Raw genomic sequence first — 18,129 nt, 5'->3', positions numbered from 1 at the left:
TTAGTGTTTTTTTTTTTTCCTAATTGGTGTATAGAGACTATAGAGAGTTTGAAACAGGGGATGTGCAATTATCATTACTCTACTTTTCCACCCAGCCTCAAGAAGTGTCCAAACAACTCCTCATTTTTTGTCTTTAACTTTGGAATTCAAAGAAAATGAGAAATGTTAAGTTTACAATATTTTCACAACATTTTCAAAATAAAATTTAGTGATAGATTGTTATTAGTTTTAATTTAAATTCATAATTAAAATTACTTTTGTATCAACTAATTACAATCAATAACAATCTGTCACATAAAATTTATTATAAAAATATTATAAATATAACATTTTTTAAAAAAAATTATGCGTATGGACAGGATTTTTTGACCCGCAAAAAACAGATGGACCCAAACTCGTGTAAGTCTAGGTCGACTCGTGGCAGTCATCCCGTTTTTAACAAATGAAAATTTTATTTGTGTCGTATGTTCTTTCTTTTTGTCTACATACCCTACATTTCTTTATTTAATTCTTTGACTTTTCTTCCTTACTTCATCAGTTATCTTTACATTTTTTTTTTCTACTTACTGTACATCAAAAACCACTACAAAATTTGTAGTTTCACTCCTGTATCAACCATTATAGCGAAAAAGATAAAAAATTTTCCTCTGCAAAATTTTCTTTTCTAACCACTAAAGCCGTTTAGGTTTATTTTTCACTCATTCTCCATATTTGTCTTTCTCTTAAATCTTAATTTCATTCATTAAAAAAAAAAACTAGTCTTTACAAAATTCTAAATTTTCAAAATACCATAATCTTTCAATACATTTTTTCATAAAATAACTTTTTTTCATAAAATAATTTTCAATTTATATTTACCCTATAGCCTATTCGGTATGTTCTTATCTCTCTCCGAGTCTCTCCCTCGGTCGGTAGCTCCACGTCAAGATTAAGATTGGTTTTCGTTGACTACAAAGCACTTCAAGATTCCAAATATTCGAGAGTTGCTGGTTTTCATTGCGACTCCAAAACTGTGGCTGTACCACCACATACTGCGGACTCTTCTTTGCTACTTTGTCATGCGCCGATACGTGAGAGTAAGGCAGGCATCTTTCCACGAAGTTGCGTTGTTGTTGCACGGAGTGTGAGGTCATAACGTGTATATAATTCTCAACTCATGTCCCAACTCCCGTCCATTTTCGTTCAAGCAAGTTCCTAGCAAATTATCAATGGCAGGTTTCATGCCCGAGCCATCATATTCTAGCTTTCCGATTCTGCCTCCTCCCGACACTTTCATTGTCACAGTCGCAAACCCTCCGCCCTGTTTGTAAGTACTAACAGTATTTACTGAAGTTGATCAAATTTAATGTTCTTATCTCTCTCCGAGTCTCTCCCTCGGTCGGTAGCTCCACGTCAAGATTAAGATTGGTTTTCGTTGACTACAAAGCACTTCAAGATTCCAAATATTCGAGAGTTGCTGGTTTTCATTGCGACTCCAAAACTGTGGCTATACCACCACATACTGCGGACTCTTCTTTGCTACTTTGTCATGCGCCGATACGTGAGAGTAAGGCAGGCATCTTTCCACGAAGTTGCGTTGTTGTTGCACGGAGTGTGAGGTCATAACGTGTATATAATTCTCAACTCATGTCCCAACTCCCGTCCATTTTCGTTCAAGCAAGTTCATAGCAAATTATCAATGGCAGGTTTCATGCCCGAGCCATCATATTCTAGCTTTCCGATTCTGCCTCCTCCCGACACTTTCATTGTCACAGTCGCAAACCCTCCGCCCTGTTTGTAAGTACTAACAGTATTTACTGAAGTTGATCAAATTTCTTAATAACATTGATTTAGAAAGCGTTTTTAGAAACTTTTTATTGGAAAAAAAAAAAAAAAAAAAAAAAATTTGATTTTTTACACAGTTTTTTATATTTTCTATAAATGTGATATTAAAACTTTTATAAAATGGCCATTAACAATTGCCTTAAAGCTAACTGTACGTAATCGAACCATTTTTTAAACTCATAATTATCAATCTCTAATATTTTTCTGATTTTTTTTTAATAGGGAAGATCAATTTCTTTTGGGTGTCAAAATCATTGCAGCAATAATTAGCCTTATATTCCTCATTGCTGCATTATGCAAATATTGGAGTAATTATTCTAGCAGTACTGGTTGCCAAACATCTTCTGGCAGCAGCGTTACCAGTACTGGCGGTGACATTGTTGTCCAAGTTCAACTTCCGGCTCCGAATATGATCGACTCTAGCTTAGCCTCGGTCTAATATTTTGATAATGACCAGTATACTGTACATGTATTCATGTATTCACATACCCTGATAGGAATGGAAATTATCCCGCACATTTATTTATTTTTATAGAATCTTTAATATTTGTTCTATATGGTGTTGATATGATGTAATTTTCCTTTTTCGTTGAATAAATTTTTATAAAAAAAACTCTTAATTACTACTTTGGTGCAAGATATATACAAATTTGTAAACGTACGTAAATACAAAAAGAAAATGGGCCTTTTGGATGTAAAAGAAAACCTGCTATTATTTGAGTCTTAAGGCCAAACGCTTGATTATTATTATTATTATTATTACTATTATTATTATTATTATTATTATTAGTTGAATCAAGGAGAAATTATTTACTTATTTGAGAAGTCCTCCATCCTCTTACAAGTGAATTACTTAATATTTAAGCTTTGTTGTCTTATGTAATTGGTTAAAATCTTTTATTTTCCTATTTCGGTTCAGTTCCGGACTACATTATTAGTAGATTTGTTTTCTTTTAATTAAGGTATTGAGTTTTAATATTGTTTACAATGTGCCTAATTAATAAAATTTTGCTTGTTCATTTAGACCCCTTTAACAAATTGTTTAACCTAATTTATTAACCAAGTGATTATTTAGATTAATTTTCAAATTTAGGTTAAACACAAATAAATCATATCATGCAAAGATATGGAAAAGTAAATAACATCACGATATGATAACCCAAAAAAATCAATGAAACTAACCGTTTTAAGGTAAAAACTTTGAGGATTTGACCTATCTATCTTCAAGGTAAAGAAAATCCACTATAAAATAATTGAAATTTTTACAATCATATTTAACTCTAAATCTATTACTACCTCATGTAGTAATTTACTGACACGACCACATGCAAGTTTCAAATCCATGGACTCATTCTCTTCTTGGATTTACAGCAACACAAGCCGCCTTGCTTATGACTTTGAGATCCCACTCAAAGGTTTCAAATCACATTTAGTAATGATCTTGATGCAACAACTATGTTCTACCAACACTTGATTGTAGTTTGGGCTCCAGTAGATTCTTGTGTAATTAGAAGGTACAAACCTCTCAAATTTCACAAAGAGTAACATACAAGTCTTCTCCAAAGTCTGCAAAACGTGGCTAGGGTTTTCTTTTTATATGTGAAGAAGTTTAGATGAAACCCAAAACGTTTTCAATCTGTTGAGCCTAATTCTCGATCGGTCGAGTAAGGCAGAATCACACTCCCTTTTTCTGCAATCAGCTGGACTTGAACCTTGAAATAACCACTTTTAAGCATTGCTTAAGAACCTAGTCTAGACATGTTTTGTTCTCGGTTTGCTAACATAATACAAATGTGATTCTAAATATTTAAATCTAAATCTTTAGAACCTAACAATCTTCCCTTTTGGAAATTAGTGACAAAACACACACAAACAATGAAATGCTTAATCTTAAATGCTAGCCCAATTACAAAATATTGCCCTAATACAGTCCTTACACAGCTACTAACTATTAGTTGCTAGTATAGACAGTAACTGTAGAAAGAATTAACCTATAAATTCCTAAAACATTGAAAACAAACTATAAACACGTGTGGAAGATACAATATAATAATCTAAGTAAATATCTGAACTTTAATTCACAAAACATATAAAGAAACAGTGAACACATCATCATCAATAATGAATAACCTCATCATCAATAACTATCATAACCAACAAAACATATTAATGTTTGTGAATCAAGAACATAAACACTAAACAGATATAAACAAAGAAAATATAAACATAAAAACCAAAGAAAAAAAATACATCAAACTACCCCTAAATACAATACATCTACTCCCCCCTACACACAAAAAGTCCTAAACTCTATTCTTCCTTTTTGTTACGAATTGCCAAAGGCAAAATCAATCCTCAAAAGGTGAAGAAGGTGGAATCAATCCTCAAAAGGTGAAGAAGGTGGAAAGGCACTCCTATACTCAGCAAAATCTGCTCACAAAGATGCAGTCTCTGTCAAAAACTCATCCAAAAGCTGTCCATGAGCAACCTATGTAGTCATGAAGGACTACGTCATAGCACATAGAAGCTCTAGTAACTCTTTTGAGTTGTCATTTTGATAAAAAAAAATAGAGTCCGGATTTCTTTGGAGGAAATGCTCCAAACAGGGACACGGGTCAGCTCAACAAGAAGACACTTAAGCTTGGGTCATGTGCAACGCACATGACCCATTTTAACTGAAGAGAGCTGTGAACCAGCTGTGAACCCTAACAGCGTTAGCCACAAACACTTTCTCCTCAGACACACCTCTCACCACATCCTCACGCCTTTCTCTCATCTCCTCCACCTCTGTTTTTTCTCAGCGAACTCAGACCGGCAAGAAGACACTGAGGCGGAATCGACGGCGGCCACATGTAACGGTTGCCGATCTCACTCTCTCATCTAAACTGGACAGCCCCTATCTCTCTCCTCAAACTCCTCAAACCCACATCTCAACATTCTCACCTCTGTTCTTCTCAGAACCTCAGACCGACAAGAGAATCCGGCCACCCACTGCACATGGCCAGCCTCTCTCTTTCCATTCAAACCCGCCTCTCTCCTCTCTCTTTCTCTCTTATCCCTCTTCCCAAACCAGTAAGAGAATCCGGCCACCCACTGCACACCACCGATCCTACCACCCATCTTTTCAAGGCTCCAATTTTTTCCAGGTTTCTTACCAAATCCCTCTGTATTTGAGATTATTTTGGTACGCTTTGTGTGATATATATGGATAATTTAACTCTAGTTTTTTCCTGCTATGATAATTAGATTTATTATTTTTAATTTTTAAAAAATTACCATTTTTAATTCTAGTTTTTGCTTGCCGTGATAATTACATGGTGTCTCCTGTTCCTAGATTTTAAATAGTTAGTTTGGTGAACTCACACTGATGGGATGAATGTATTATCTATTTGTTATTTGCAGAAAATGTGATATAGGGATCCAGGCAATACGCAAGGCAAAAAGAGCATATGAGACTTTAGAAAAGAAACAGAAAGAGAGAAGGGATGGGAGTTTAAGGGCATTTGAAAACCTTGGAAAGAAATGGAACTGTAAACATGAAGAGGGATCAGAAAAAATGGACATGCTTCTAACTGCAGCCACTCTAAACTATAAAGAGAAATTGGCTACTGTTCAGACGGACTTACAAAAAGGATGACATTTTCTGCAAAGGACAACATTTGAATTTAACGGTTTGGTCAAGTAGTGTTTTTGATTTTGTACTTGTATCCCCCGATGCCAAAAATATTATTTTTGCTGCTCTGTACTTCAGTAAATATTTTTGAGGGGATATTGGAAGCTAATGTTTCTCAGTTTTGTTGTAAAATGAATTGTCCAAAGAACAATTCATGATATATGAAGTAAAGGATACTGTTCTTTTGTGCTGTATTTTCATTCTTCAGTATACATTTGGATATTGCTCATGATTTCTGAAGTAAATGATACTGTTATTCTGTGCTGTATTTTCATTCTTCAGTATAAATTTGGATATTGCACATTAGATTTTTTTTTTCCCTTCTTAATTTGTATTATTATCCTATGGTGTAAAATGATATTTAGCATCATTCATAAATTTGGAGTTATCATACTATTGTAATTTTCTCCTGTGTTATGGGAGCGGCATCGACTGAGTGAGAAATTGAATGGGGCGGAATCAGCAAAGGGGGAAGCGGGTGAAAAGGAGGAATGGACATATAGTCCGGTGAGATCGGCGGCTGCTGCATGTGGCCGCCGTCGATTCCGCCTCAGTGTCTTCTTGCCGGTCTGAGTTCGCTGAGAAAAAACAGAGGTGGAGGAGATGAGAGAAAGGCGTGAGGCTGTGGGTGAGAGGTGTGTTTGAGGAGAAAGTGTTTGTGGTTAACGCTGTTAGGGTTCACAGCTCTCTTCAGTTAAAATGGGTTATGTGCGTTGCACATGACCCAAGCTTAAGTGTCTTCTTGTTGAGCTTACCCGTGTCCCTGTTTGGAGCATTTCCTCCAAACATGTTTGGAGGAAATCCGGCTCCAAAAAAATATATAGGAAACATAAAAGTAATACTAGAGGGAGGATTCATTGGCAATGTTCCAGGTACTTTCAACAACACCAGACTTCTCAACTCCAAGAGGCTGGTCTAAGGTTCCCAAGATCTTAGATCCAAAAGGAACATGATTCAAAACTTCTAACTAGCATCTTAGGATTAGGAGATTACCCTCTATAATTACCTAATGTATGTATGATGTGTGTAGGAGATAAAAGGACTACACACGCCCAAAAGAATAGTCAGTTCGAAGAGCTCTAAACACCCAAATTAGCAAGGAAAAAAAAAATTCTAATTCTATATAGTGAGTCATACCCTAGATAAGGCAAAAAGCCATCCCAGAAACTATAGCTAGGGGAAGTGACAAGATAAGCCCAGACCAAAGAAGTTAAATTATGTAATGATTAGGAATGACGGAGGACCCTTCAGCCTTCGACTTTCTTTGAGCCTCTCTTGTTATTGTTAGCAGATGTACCATACTCAAAACCTTGAATAATAAAATTGGGGGGGGGGGGGGGAGAATAATAAAGGTGGACCCAATTAAGAAAACCCATTCAGATGGGCATTGCCATGCAAACATTATTCAGAGGTAAATTGGGCTTGATTTCAAGGCAAATGTTGTGTTTCAAGCAAGAGCGGTCGATTGTGAGTACATCAGGTCCAACGAAGTGTCCCATTGAAATATCCAGAAAAAAGCAAACGGATATATGCAGAGAACTCATATAAATGCCCTGTAGAGTAGCTAAATTTCCTTTATATATATAGCAATGCTCGATCTAATATATAACCGGAGAGCAAGTCATAACTAAGATACTGGTCAATACAATTCTTAATTACCATTTTGTGTAATCCAGCTGTTCTAGAACCAGTTACCATTATCAGGAAATTATAACAAAACTGTACAAGAAGATTCTACATCTATACATGCTAAAGCTTCAGACCCTTTTGATTCACATCCACTGTTGAGCTATCAGCAGAAAGCTTCCCGGATCAGTCTTCTAACATTTTCAATTTCCGTCACTGATAAGCACACCAAATGAATGTCTTCTGAGTTCTGATATATTTTCTTCTCGTGCAATCCTCATACGTGAGAACCATTTATTCAATTATTTGATTCTTCCACTGCTACTGAGCTGCCAACTGGTTCCTTCTCAGACAAGCCCTCAATGTTTTCACCCTGTGTTGCTGAGGAACATTGAGGCAAATCCATGTTCTCTAAAGCGTTTCCTGACTCAATCTCACCAACCTGAGAAACATTCATTTGATCAACTATTTCAGCCTCTGATCCTTTTGATTCCTCCAGTGCTATTGAGCTTCCAACTGGACCCATATCAGAGGAGTCCTCAACATTTTTTTGGGCAACCGTGGAAGACGAAGGCAGATCAATGTCTTCTGATATATCTTCTTGTGGCAAAATCCCTCCAACCTGAGATTATTAGTCAAAACAAATCAGAATTTGAAAAAAAGGAACCTGAGTGAATGTGGTTGAGGATATTAGGTCCAAATCTTATCAAGATTAATAGGGGAAAAATTTATACAAGAGAAATTCAAGTAACAAAAGCAATAAATAATGATCACTTTTCTTGTGTACGTTAGGCATTTTATCATGAGTGAATATTTATTTCTCATTTTCTTCCCTTGTAAATTTAAGATACTGATAGTTTATGCATAAAAAGAAGATGCTAAGGCAAGAACTTCTTTTCTAAAAAAGGAAGGAAAAAAGAAAAGAAAAAAATACTAGATGTGTTAAAAATTGAAGCAATACATAGTAAAATTTGAAGCTTAATTTTCACCCTCTGAAACAATTTAGCTCTCCATTTTTATAGGAGTTATTCTTTTTTTTTTTTTGGTGAGCTGATTTGGATTTGTTACCATAACCCACCCCAATATATATATATATATATATATAGGATAACATAAGGGAACACCTTTAAAGATACCTTTGCTCTCGCCTCAACTAGTAAAACCTATGGACAACTAATTCCACCTGTCAGAACCAGTTACTGGGTCTAATCCAATAACTTGGACAGACAAATCCTACTGGCTTTTAAAATCAAGATACAAAGATCAGACAAACTTTCGAAGAATTTAGTTATAAATTACATTAATATATGGCAGTAGCCCACCAACCTGAGATGCATCAATACTATCACCCATCTCAGCTTTAGGAGATTTTGATTCCTCGAGTGGAACTGAGCTGCTAATTGGGCCCTTCTCACCCATCTCAGCTTTAGGGGATTTTGATTCCTCGAGTGGGACTGAGCTGCCAAATGGGCCCTTCTCACCCATCTCAGCTTTAGGAGATTTTGATTCCTCGAGTGGGACTGAGCTGCTAATTGGGCCCTTCTCACCCATCTCAGCTTTAGGAGATTTTGATTCTTCGAGTGGGACTGAGCTGCCAAATGGGCCCTTCTCACCCATCTCAGTTTTAGGAGATTTTGATTCTTCGAGTGGGACTGAGCTGCCAAATGGGCCCTTCTCACCCATCTCAGCTTTAGGAGAATTTGATTCCTCGAGTAGGACTGAGCTGCTAATTGGGCCCTTCTCAGGCAGACCCTCTGCCTCCGTCCCTAAAGAAGATGAAGGCAGATCCATATGTTCTGATACAGCATTTCCTGAAATGGTCAGAACAGCCTGAAATGCAACCATTTGATCACCCATTTCAGTTGCAGAATCTTTGGATTCCACCACTGGTGCTGAGACACTAATTGAACCCTTGTCAGATAATCCATCAAGCTTTTTGTACACTTCAGATATATTATAATTTTTATTTAAAAGCATTATTTTGTACTTTTCGAGATGTAATTACTAATTGTTTTTTTTTTTTTTTAAGTTTAGGTTTTACTTTTTCTTTTTCTTTTTTTGAGAATCAAGTTTTACTAACATATACTTTATTGATAACATAACAAATCCATTTAATCTTTTCATGACCATCCATTTTAAGTAAGATTTCATCAATTTTAATTATTGTAGGGTTAGGATTTGTGGCTCAAGCCCAAAAACAATGAATTTGTAGAGCGCAGGTGATAGAACTAAGTTAACTATGGCTAACAACGATTGATCATAGCATACAAGTATAAACCAGCATAAAAGTGCACGTAAAGACCAAGTAAGTTCAAGTCCAAAGAGACTTATGATAGATTGAATATCGGTTACAATTCTTTTTGCTATATTTTTTCCTCTCCCCCTCTCATTAGGAACCCTTCTTCTTTATATATCCTCCTCCACTACCATCCCCATCATCCACTTGTTCTCCATCTAGCTCCCTATTTGAGTGAATGTCATGTCATGTATCTCCCTTAGCTTTTGTGAATGACGGTAGCTGAAGTTGTACTGTTCAGAGGTCTTCTTCACATAAATGCAGCCAGAAAAGTTGCTGCAGTGCATTTAATATGGTAATGGCAGCTTTTCCTTTTAGATATTTCTCCGTTCATCTTATCTCCAGGTGTGTCTAAAGTTTATCCAAATTGCTGAAGTCACTAGTAAATTCATTTGAACCCCCCAGATATTTACATGACCCCAAAATACTTTCATCCGAGGATGATCGTCTCTTCGGAACACTGATGCTCTCTTCGGACAGAGTTTCTTCGTCCCCATGTATCCTTCTTTCACGCGAAATACCCCTCGACAATTTTAGCCTCCTCGGACATAGACTAATCCTCACCTTGGGCTTTAGGCCCACTACGTATGGCTAGGTTTTACCCCCCACAATTATTTTAAGAAAAATTTGCAAAAACAACTGCAAGAAGTATTTATTAGAACCATGATATCCGAGGGAACCAGGAAGGTTCAAATATCTCCCATCGATAGTGAGTCTTAGAATGGGAGCTCAACAAACAATGTTTATTACCTTAAAGTGAATGATTTAAAATGTAATTACCTCTTGATTATTATGGGCAAAATCAAGAAGAAAAAAAAATCTTATTGCAAATGGAAGTTATGATTACATTGTCCTCATGAAAATGAGAAAATTAAAATCGCATAATTCTTTTCTTAGTAACAGGCTAAAGAAAAGTTATATCACTTTGATTCTAGTTTACAATCTAAAAAACAAAAATTAGATGAAAATATACTAATCTAGAACTCTTGATTTAAACTCAAAGATTATTTCTCAAAAAAAAAAAAAAATCTAAACTCAAAGACTAAGTTACTGTTACAAGATGGGATTGTTTTTAGCACCCATCTCACCTAATTCGAAGATTGGTCTCATAGAATTAATGGACAGATTTAATTTTCATCATGCAATCAAGCAATAATGTCATACCAAACATAATTAAAGTACAAAAATAGCAACAACAAAAAAAAAAAAATACAGACTGGCAATCATTGAATTGTTAATTATTCTACAAGACTACAAGCAATCAATTAACTATTTACGTAACCACCGCTTACCCTCAAAGTTATGGTTACTCCACAAGTATAAGTTCTTATAAGGTGGGAGGGTAAACATCAAGGTTTAAGTTTTTAGAAAAAAGCTTCATACACATATATTTTTAGATGGGACTAAATTGGGATTTCTATCTCAAATAAAAAAAAATTTTAATTCTCTACATATACTTTAATCAAATGATTTGTTAAATTATTTAAAAGTCACATGCAATGATTTGTTAAATCATTGCATAAGAGAATGGAGGATTTTTTTTTTCTCTAAACTAATAAGAGAAAAATTAAGTTCTTTACGAAAAGATTGATCAAAGCAAATGAGTATCAAAATATTGGACCTTTGGGGGCATTATAGCAACTAAAGGCTCGGTTAAGATTGCAGTGAATATCATATTTCTTATGACTATGTTTGCGGAACAAAGTGAAATTGGTGATGAGAGTTACACTTTAGACCTCGATTTCATGTTTTATGTTAATTTTAAACCAAATATCAAATTAAGCCCAGTTGTTAATAAAATTAGTCAATTAACACATTCATGGCTACATAATCAAAACAGAAAATCCCAAACAATCAATCACACCCATAAGAACACTCAAAGTGTCCGTGGAGAGAAAAAACCCAAAAACCAGGCAGAAAACTATTTGGGTACTATAGCACCAAATGATCCATAAACAAGAATTGTTGCAGTACAAGTCACTTACAGAATCCTCCAATCTAAGTATTGACTCTATACTTGAGTCTCCTGGTCCTACTAACAATTGATTCCTTGAATCTTTTCTTCTTGTTAGTCATCAGATCTGAGAATACCAATCATAATACCAAGTCTCCTTAGCCACTGCAAGGCCTCTTGGAGATTTTGGAATTGTACAAATGATTCCCAAACACCAAACAACAACAATTGGATAAGGAGAAGGTAAAGGGACCAAATGGGATTTAACACTAGGGTTTTAGGTTGCTCTCTAACTCTTCAATATGGGAATTTGGTGTAAAATTTTGTGACAATTGAGGGTTATATAGAGAAGTTTATGGATAGTGTTAACGTGTATAGTGTTGTAGGCTTTAGCCCCACCTAAATTACTTGTATAGCACACATGCTTGTACTACACTTTTACTTGTACTGCACATAAATGTCTCCTATATAAAAGCTCTCATGTACATTCTTTAACTATGAAATACAATACTATTGCATTCAGTATTTCTAACATAGTATCAAAGTCACTGCTCTGACATTTTTTCAGCAGTTTTGTCTTTATTGGTGTTACTCCATTCTCATCGCTTCCACTGTCACAGCAGCTGCTGCAACCTTTTGCCATAGAACCTCCAACGTCGTCCAACCGTCGTCCTTGGGTTCCAAACCTGCAGATGCGATGTCAATGAGTCCCACACCACACAGACCACTGCACTTACCATCTTCACCTAGGCCTGTCCATGGGTTGGGTCAGTTCGGGTTTGGGCCTGAACCGAACTCGACCCATTTGAGTCGGGTTGTTAGATCTTAGACCCGTATTCAACCGAATAGTCAGATTGGATCCGGTGATTCAGGCCATCGGATGGGCGGGTCAGAGTTGTTGGTTAGGCAAGTTTGGGCCATTAATGGGCCCAGTTTTTGGACTTCTGTAAAAAAAAAATCTAAGTTTAATTTTTTCAGCCCTTTTAGCCCAAATTAAGGAGTTTGGTAGTTTTAAAATTGTTTGGGTGTCAAATTAGTTGGGCCTCTGTTTTCCTCTTTTTTTTCTTTTTTATTTTTTATTTTTTTAATGGCCTTCAAGTAAACTTAAATTAAGCTACTTAACTTATAAATATATTGGGCCTTTGGAAAAAAAACTTACTGGAAAAAAATCCTCACCCCAGGTCACAAAATAAGCCAATTTTTACCACCTGTTAAGCATTAAATATCTTGGACTTCATACCCCACAACAGCACAAAATAAACCTATTTTTACATCTGTTAAGCATCCACACATTGACCACAAAAACTAAAGAGCACAACACAAGTAACACAAAATCCTATTTTCACCACCTGTAACTTCTAAAACAGCCACATTGACTACCCAAAAATTAACACAACAAATAACCTGGAAAAAATAGCAAAACAATACACAAAACATGTGTATTTCCAACAACCATACAAATGCAGCAGTAATTCAATGTTTCCACAAGGCAGTAAATCATAAGAAGGCAGTAACCTTGCTGGCTATACAATGTTCCCAGCAATATAATTAATTACAAATTATAAAATACCACAGGTCCAAAAAAAAATAGCTTTCCCAAAGCATTAAACGACAAATACTCAAGCTTATAACTAATAGAAAAGAAAACCTATATGATTCCTAGGATTTCTTTTCTATAAGCATTAAGACTAGTATTGTTAGAAAAGAAATTTACAAAAAAGCTTCCAAAATGTTCCCAAAAGGCTGCCTCCTTTACAAAATAAATGATTCCACCTACAAAAGACCAAAAAATATTTAACAAATAATACCTTATTAAAGGACAACAAGTTTATAACAGTAAGAGGCCAAAGGCAGTAACATACCAAGTCAGTTATCAATCTTCAACACTAATTATGGGTCGTTTGCCTGAGCTAGAACCCAATTTGGAGCTAGTACTTGCTGATGCACTTGATGATGATTGTTGATTTAAAACTAGAAAAGGAAAGGAAATAAATACAACATATTAAATTTTGTTTGAACATGAGACAAACTATAAGTTCCAAAATTTAAACATATTACCTAAATCATGAAATTCCTCCTCCAATGCCTCAACCTCATCCCTTGATTGGCGATAAGAAATTGGTATTGTGGCTTGAAGCCAATTTTGTGCACATACAAGGTTTTGAACCATAAGAGGGGAGAGAGAACTTCAAAATGGATCAACAATGCAGCCTCCGGTGCTAAATGCTGACTCAGATGCAACAGTTGAAACTGGTACAGCTAGCACATCCTTAGCCACTTTGGACAACATTAAGTACCTACAAGAATTGTCCTTCCACCACCCCAATACCTCAAAATTTACATCCCTTCTACCATCACAATTTTCAGCCAAATACTTGTCAACCTCATTACTACAACCTACAGATTGCTCAGCTTCTAAGAAAAGCTCATATCAAGAGTGAACCATTACATATGGATCACTTGCATCACCCACCATTTGTGTCCTCTCACTCTCACTTGGTTCTTGCACATTTGGGGAATTAACAAAACAATAAAAAGTATACAACTTCATCAAAAGATCTTTCACCTCATCAACCATCACATTCCCCACTTCTTTCCCATAAACTTCAGGAAAAAAAAATAAACTTCAAAACCTCAATTTTTTTAGTGGATCAAGAACCATAGCCACATACAAAAGAGGATTAATTTTATCACCTCCCCCCTAATACTTCTCAAATTTAGTTTGCATATTTGTGACAATGTTTTTCAAGAAGGTGTTTTGGGATTTAACTAAATGAGAAATACTCTCCTGAATAACAAAGATCTCATCAAAAAAGGCATTTGAGGTAACATACAAAGAGCCGGAGAACTTCTTTGTTGCATTGTAAAAAAGCCTCAAGAAAGTCACAAATGCCCCACAATTTTGGAAATCACTCATACAAGGAGATCCCAAACCACCACTATCTTCCTTGCTTCTAAAGTATGATGAATAACCATCATCTTCAAAGTCCATCCTAAGAAATACTTTCTCGAATTTTTCAACAATTTCTAACATAAGGTAAGTTGAGTTCCACCTAGTAGGTACATCTAGACAAAGAAGACTCTTGGACTCAATACCTAACCTCTCCATAAAATTCCTAAAAGTTTGATTTCTATTGGGCGAAGACTTCACATACTTCACAGTTTCACGCACCTTAGTAACAGATGCATCAATTTCTTTCAAACCCTCCTCAACAATGATATTTAGGATATGGGCACAACAACTCATGTGCATGAACTCATTTTCTAAAAATGTCCCATTCCAATCTTTTGTTACCCTTTGCAAAAATTTAATTGTGGTTAAATTGGAACTAGCATTATCCATTGTCAAAGTGAATATGCCATCAATACCCCACTCACGCAAAGACAGCTCAATCTTTCTACCTATTTTTCTCTCCCTTATGATCTTCAACTTGACAAAAATTTAAAATTCTCTTATACAACTTCCAATCATCATCAATAAAGTGACTTGTGAGACACATATAATTCAAATTTTGTATAGAAGTCCATGTGTCTGTAGTAAGACACACCCTACAACCCTTCAAGGATTTCCTTAGCTTCTCTCTCTCACTATTATAAATTCCAATCACATCTCTAGCCACAATTTGACAAGATTGAATATCCTTTAAACGGAGCTTAGATTGTAAGGTAGTTACATATTTCTTAAACCCATACCCCTCAACATACCTAAAAGGCAACTCCTCAATTATAATCATTTCAGCTAGTGCCTTCCTAGAAGCCTCAACAGAAAAAGTTGATGACACAAGTTTGAACCCTTCATCTCCATCGTTTTTGGGTTCAAAAACTAAGTTTTTCTGCCCTTTATCTTCTCTATTAGGGTTCTTGGGACAGATTGTCACATGAGCTAACAAATTACTAGTACCATAACTCTTACTATCAGCCTGATATGATTTTTTACAATAATTACATACAGCCATAGTGACACCCTCATCTACCTTTAATTTTTCAAAATGATTCCAAGCTAAAGACTTTTTCCTACCATTACCAGTCTTACTCACTATGCTAGGTGAAACTGGGGGCAACTCACCATCAATAGCTTCAGCTTGGGTTGCAGCAGCAACCTCTTGGGTGGCAATGGCAGTGGCAGCTTGGGTGGCAGTAGAACCATCAACTTGCATAGCACCATCAGCTTGTGTAGAAACAGAGGGAGCATTAGTGGAGGAATCCATGACCTAAAAAATCAAATATAGAAATTAGCAAACTAGAACAACAACAATTAATAATAATAATCAAACAAACCAAAAAGGAAAATATTTGATACTTGAATCCAGATAACAATATTCTACATAAAACATAAAACTCTAACAAAAAACAGTATACTACATAACTAAATAGAACCCAGATTGGTGCTCAAAATGATGCTTGAAATTTCAATAAATAATAAAAGCAGAATAAATAATAAAAGTAGAAACATTGGTGCTCAAATTTATTAAACAAAGACAGCAAAACAACAACTACCACCACCACAACAGCATAAGTTATTCATCAACTCTAACAAAAAAAAAAAGAACAAAATCCCAACTTTTAACACAAAACACAAAGGGAAACAAAAATCATACCTTTAAGAAACCAGGGATGTTGGAGTTTTGAATTTGAAGGCTGAAAACCCCACTTGGACAACTTTCAATTCCTGAGTAAAATTAAAATAGGAATAGAATTAATCAAACAAATAAACAAAGAACAAAATATATAAAATGGTTAGGGTTTCAATTTTTTTAGTTAGTGTTTCAAATTATAAAACTTGGGAGTTTATTTGATTTTTAACAGTATAAATTTTACTAAATAATAAAAGCAGAAACATTGAACACATCCACAGCAGCTTAAGTTACATGCATCAACTCTAAGTCTCTAACAAAAAAAGAACAAAATCCCAACTTTGAACACAAAAAAAAAAAAAAAAAAAAAAAAAAAAAAAAAGGGAAACAAAATCATACCTTAAAAAACCGTGTGTTAATTTCAAGTTTGAAGACTGAAAACCCCACACGTACACAACTTTCAATTCCTAAATAAAATTTAAACATGAACAAAATTAATCAAACAAATGAACAAAGAACAAAAAACAAAAGTAAATGGTTTAGGTTTCAACTATTTCTAGTTAGGGTTTCAAATTATAAAACTTTTGGATTATTTCGTTTTAACAGTAGATTTTCATAGCATATATAATCAATGAGAGACTAAAAAAAAAGAAAAAAAAAAAAGGAGAACACATACCTGGGTTTAACCCATATGATCAACGATAGGGAGAGGAGTGGCTGCTGGTGGTGGCGGCGGCGGTGGTGGCTAGGTGTGAAGAACTTGTAGTGAGAAGCTAGGGTTTAAACCTTGGAGTAGAGAAAGGCAAAGGGAGAATTGAGAGTTTGAGAGAGTGGCCTATTCATTGCTTTTAAAGAGTGAAGATTGAAGACTGATGAAGTGATGAAGATTTGAGATTTCGTATGAAATTGGTGAAGAGACTGTAGAGCTTAGACTTTAGAGTTGAGGATTTGGTGAAGAGATTTCAGGTTTTGAGGATTTGAGAGAGAGAGAGAGAGAGAGAGAGAGAGAGAGTGAGGTCTAAGCTGACTCAGGGCCTGAGGCCATGGATTTGGTGAGAGAGTGGTTAGGTGAAGATTGAAGATAGATTGAGGCCGTTGATGTTGATCAACTTGATCTTGATTCGGTGAAGAGTGAGAGAGATTCTGTGTGAGACTTAAAGCCGTTGGGAACTTGGGATATGAGATGAAGATTGAGATATCTAATCAAATATTTTACCTTTAATTGTGACTGTGGATTGTGATATTAGTTTAATTGTAACCGTTGATTTTTAATTGCTAGGGCTGTAGAGTTATGATGCCTCTGTACTGTGCTAGGGTTGTAGAGTTTAATTATAGCCGTTGATTTAAAACTGAATTGATTTAAACGGCTGGATTTGAAATTGGGAATTTGTGCCGGTTGATCAGGTTTCTGTCCACTACACATTACCCATTGACCAAATCTGAAGATGTGATGTGAGTGCTTGGCAGGTTGAGGCTGAGTGGAGACCAATGCTTTATAAGTTTATTTTACCAAATATTTGGTCGGGTCGAGTTATTCGGATTATTTGTTGTGTAACCCGAAACCCAAACCGAAGAATCAGTTCCTCTTAAAACAGCATCCGTATCCGACCAATACATGCACTCGGATTCACCCGTGGACCTTCGGGTTGGGCGGATTTGGTCGGGCAGGTCGGATATCACAGGTCACTGGACAGCCCTATGACCTCATTGTGCATCTTGCTCCAATAAGTATTTTGCAGGTACCACAGTGATCATCTCACCCTGATCTACTCAATTGTGGAAGTCTCGCAATCATCGGAGCTTGCACGCACCCTCACGCGCCACCTAAAAAGTTGCGCCTCGTCACGCGCCTTATGTGCCTCACACACCGACCTCTATTCTTGTTGACGTCTTCACTGCCACGTCAGCCCTAGCTGACGTCATTGTCCATTCAACTACTGACATCATCATTGACTAGACCGTTGACACACGTTGACCAGACCATTGACTTTTCTCTAGGGTTGACTTTTATAGTCTAGGTTCTCCTTACCCAGCTTTTCACGTAGAAATCATTTTTTGAGTCCATTTTTGCATATTTTTCTTCTAAATGAAGAATAAGGACACATCTTCTTCTTGTTGTAATAATTGTCGCCAACAATCCAGCAAACATTTTTGCAATTTTTGCAAACGTTTTGGCCACAAT

General features: G+C 35.8%; 1 protein-coding gene and 1 long non-coding RNA gene across 2 annotated transcripts; one reads left to right on the top strand and one right to left on the bottom strand.

The window, feature by feature from the left end:
- The first annotated feature begins 1,498 nt into the window (after nt 1-1,498).
- LOC136061934 (uncharacterized) lies at nt 1,499-2,377 on the top strand. Its single transcript, XR_010623782.1, has 2 exons — nt 1,499-1,776; nt 2,047-2,377. It is a non-coding gene; the product is annotated as an uncharacterized LOC136061934 (long non-coding RNA).
- A 4,681-nt stretch (nt 2,378-7,058) lies between these two features.
- Nucleotides 7,059-9,100, bottom strand: LOC136061929 (uncharacterized). The gene is made up of 2 exons (XM_065760382.1): nt 8,450-9,100; nt 7,059-7,745 (listed from the first exon to the last, which is right to left on the bottom strand). Exons 1-2 carry the CDS (start codon nt 9,098-9,100, stop codon nt 7,422-7,424), a joined length of 975 nt encoding a protein of 324 aa, XP_065616454.1. The 3' UTR covers nt 7,059-7,421.
- Between the last annotated feature and the right edge of the window lie 9,029 nt (nt 9,101-18,129).

Source organism: Quercus suber, unplaced genomic scaffold (assembly GCF_002906115.3).
Source record: "Quercus suber isolate HL8 unplaced genomic scaffold, Cork oak 2.0 scaffold_364, whole genome shotgun sequence".
In the NCBI taxonomy this organism is placed as follows: Eukaryota; Viridiplantae; Streptophyta; class Magnoliopsida; order Fagales; family Fagaceae; genus Quercus; species Quercus suber.
Note: the sequence above shows the minus strand (reverse complement) of the source record. Positions and strands in the feature narration are given on the sequence as shown.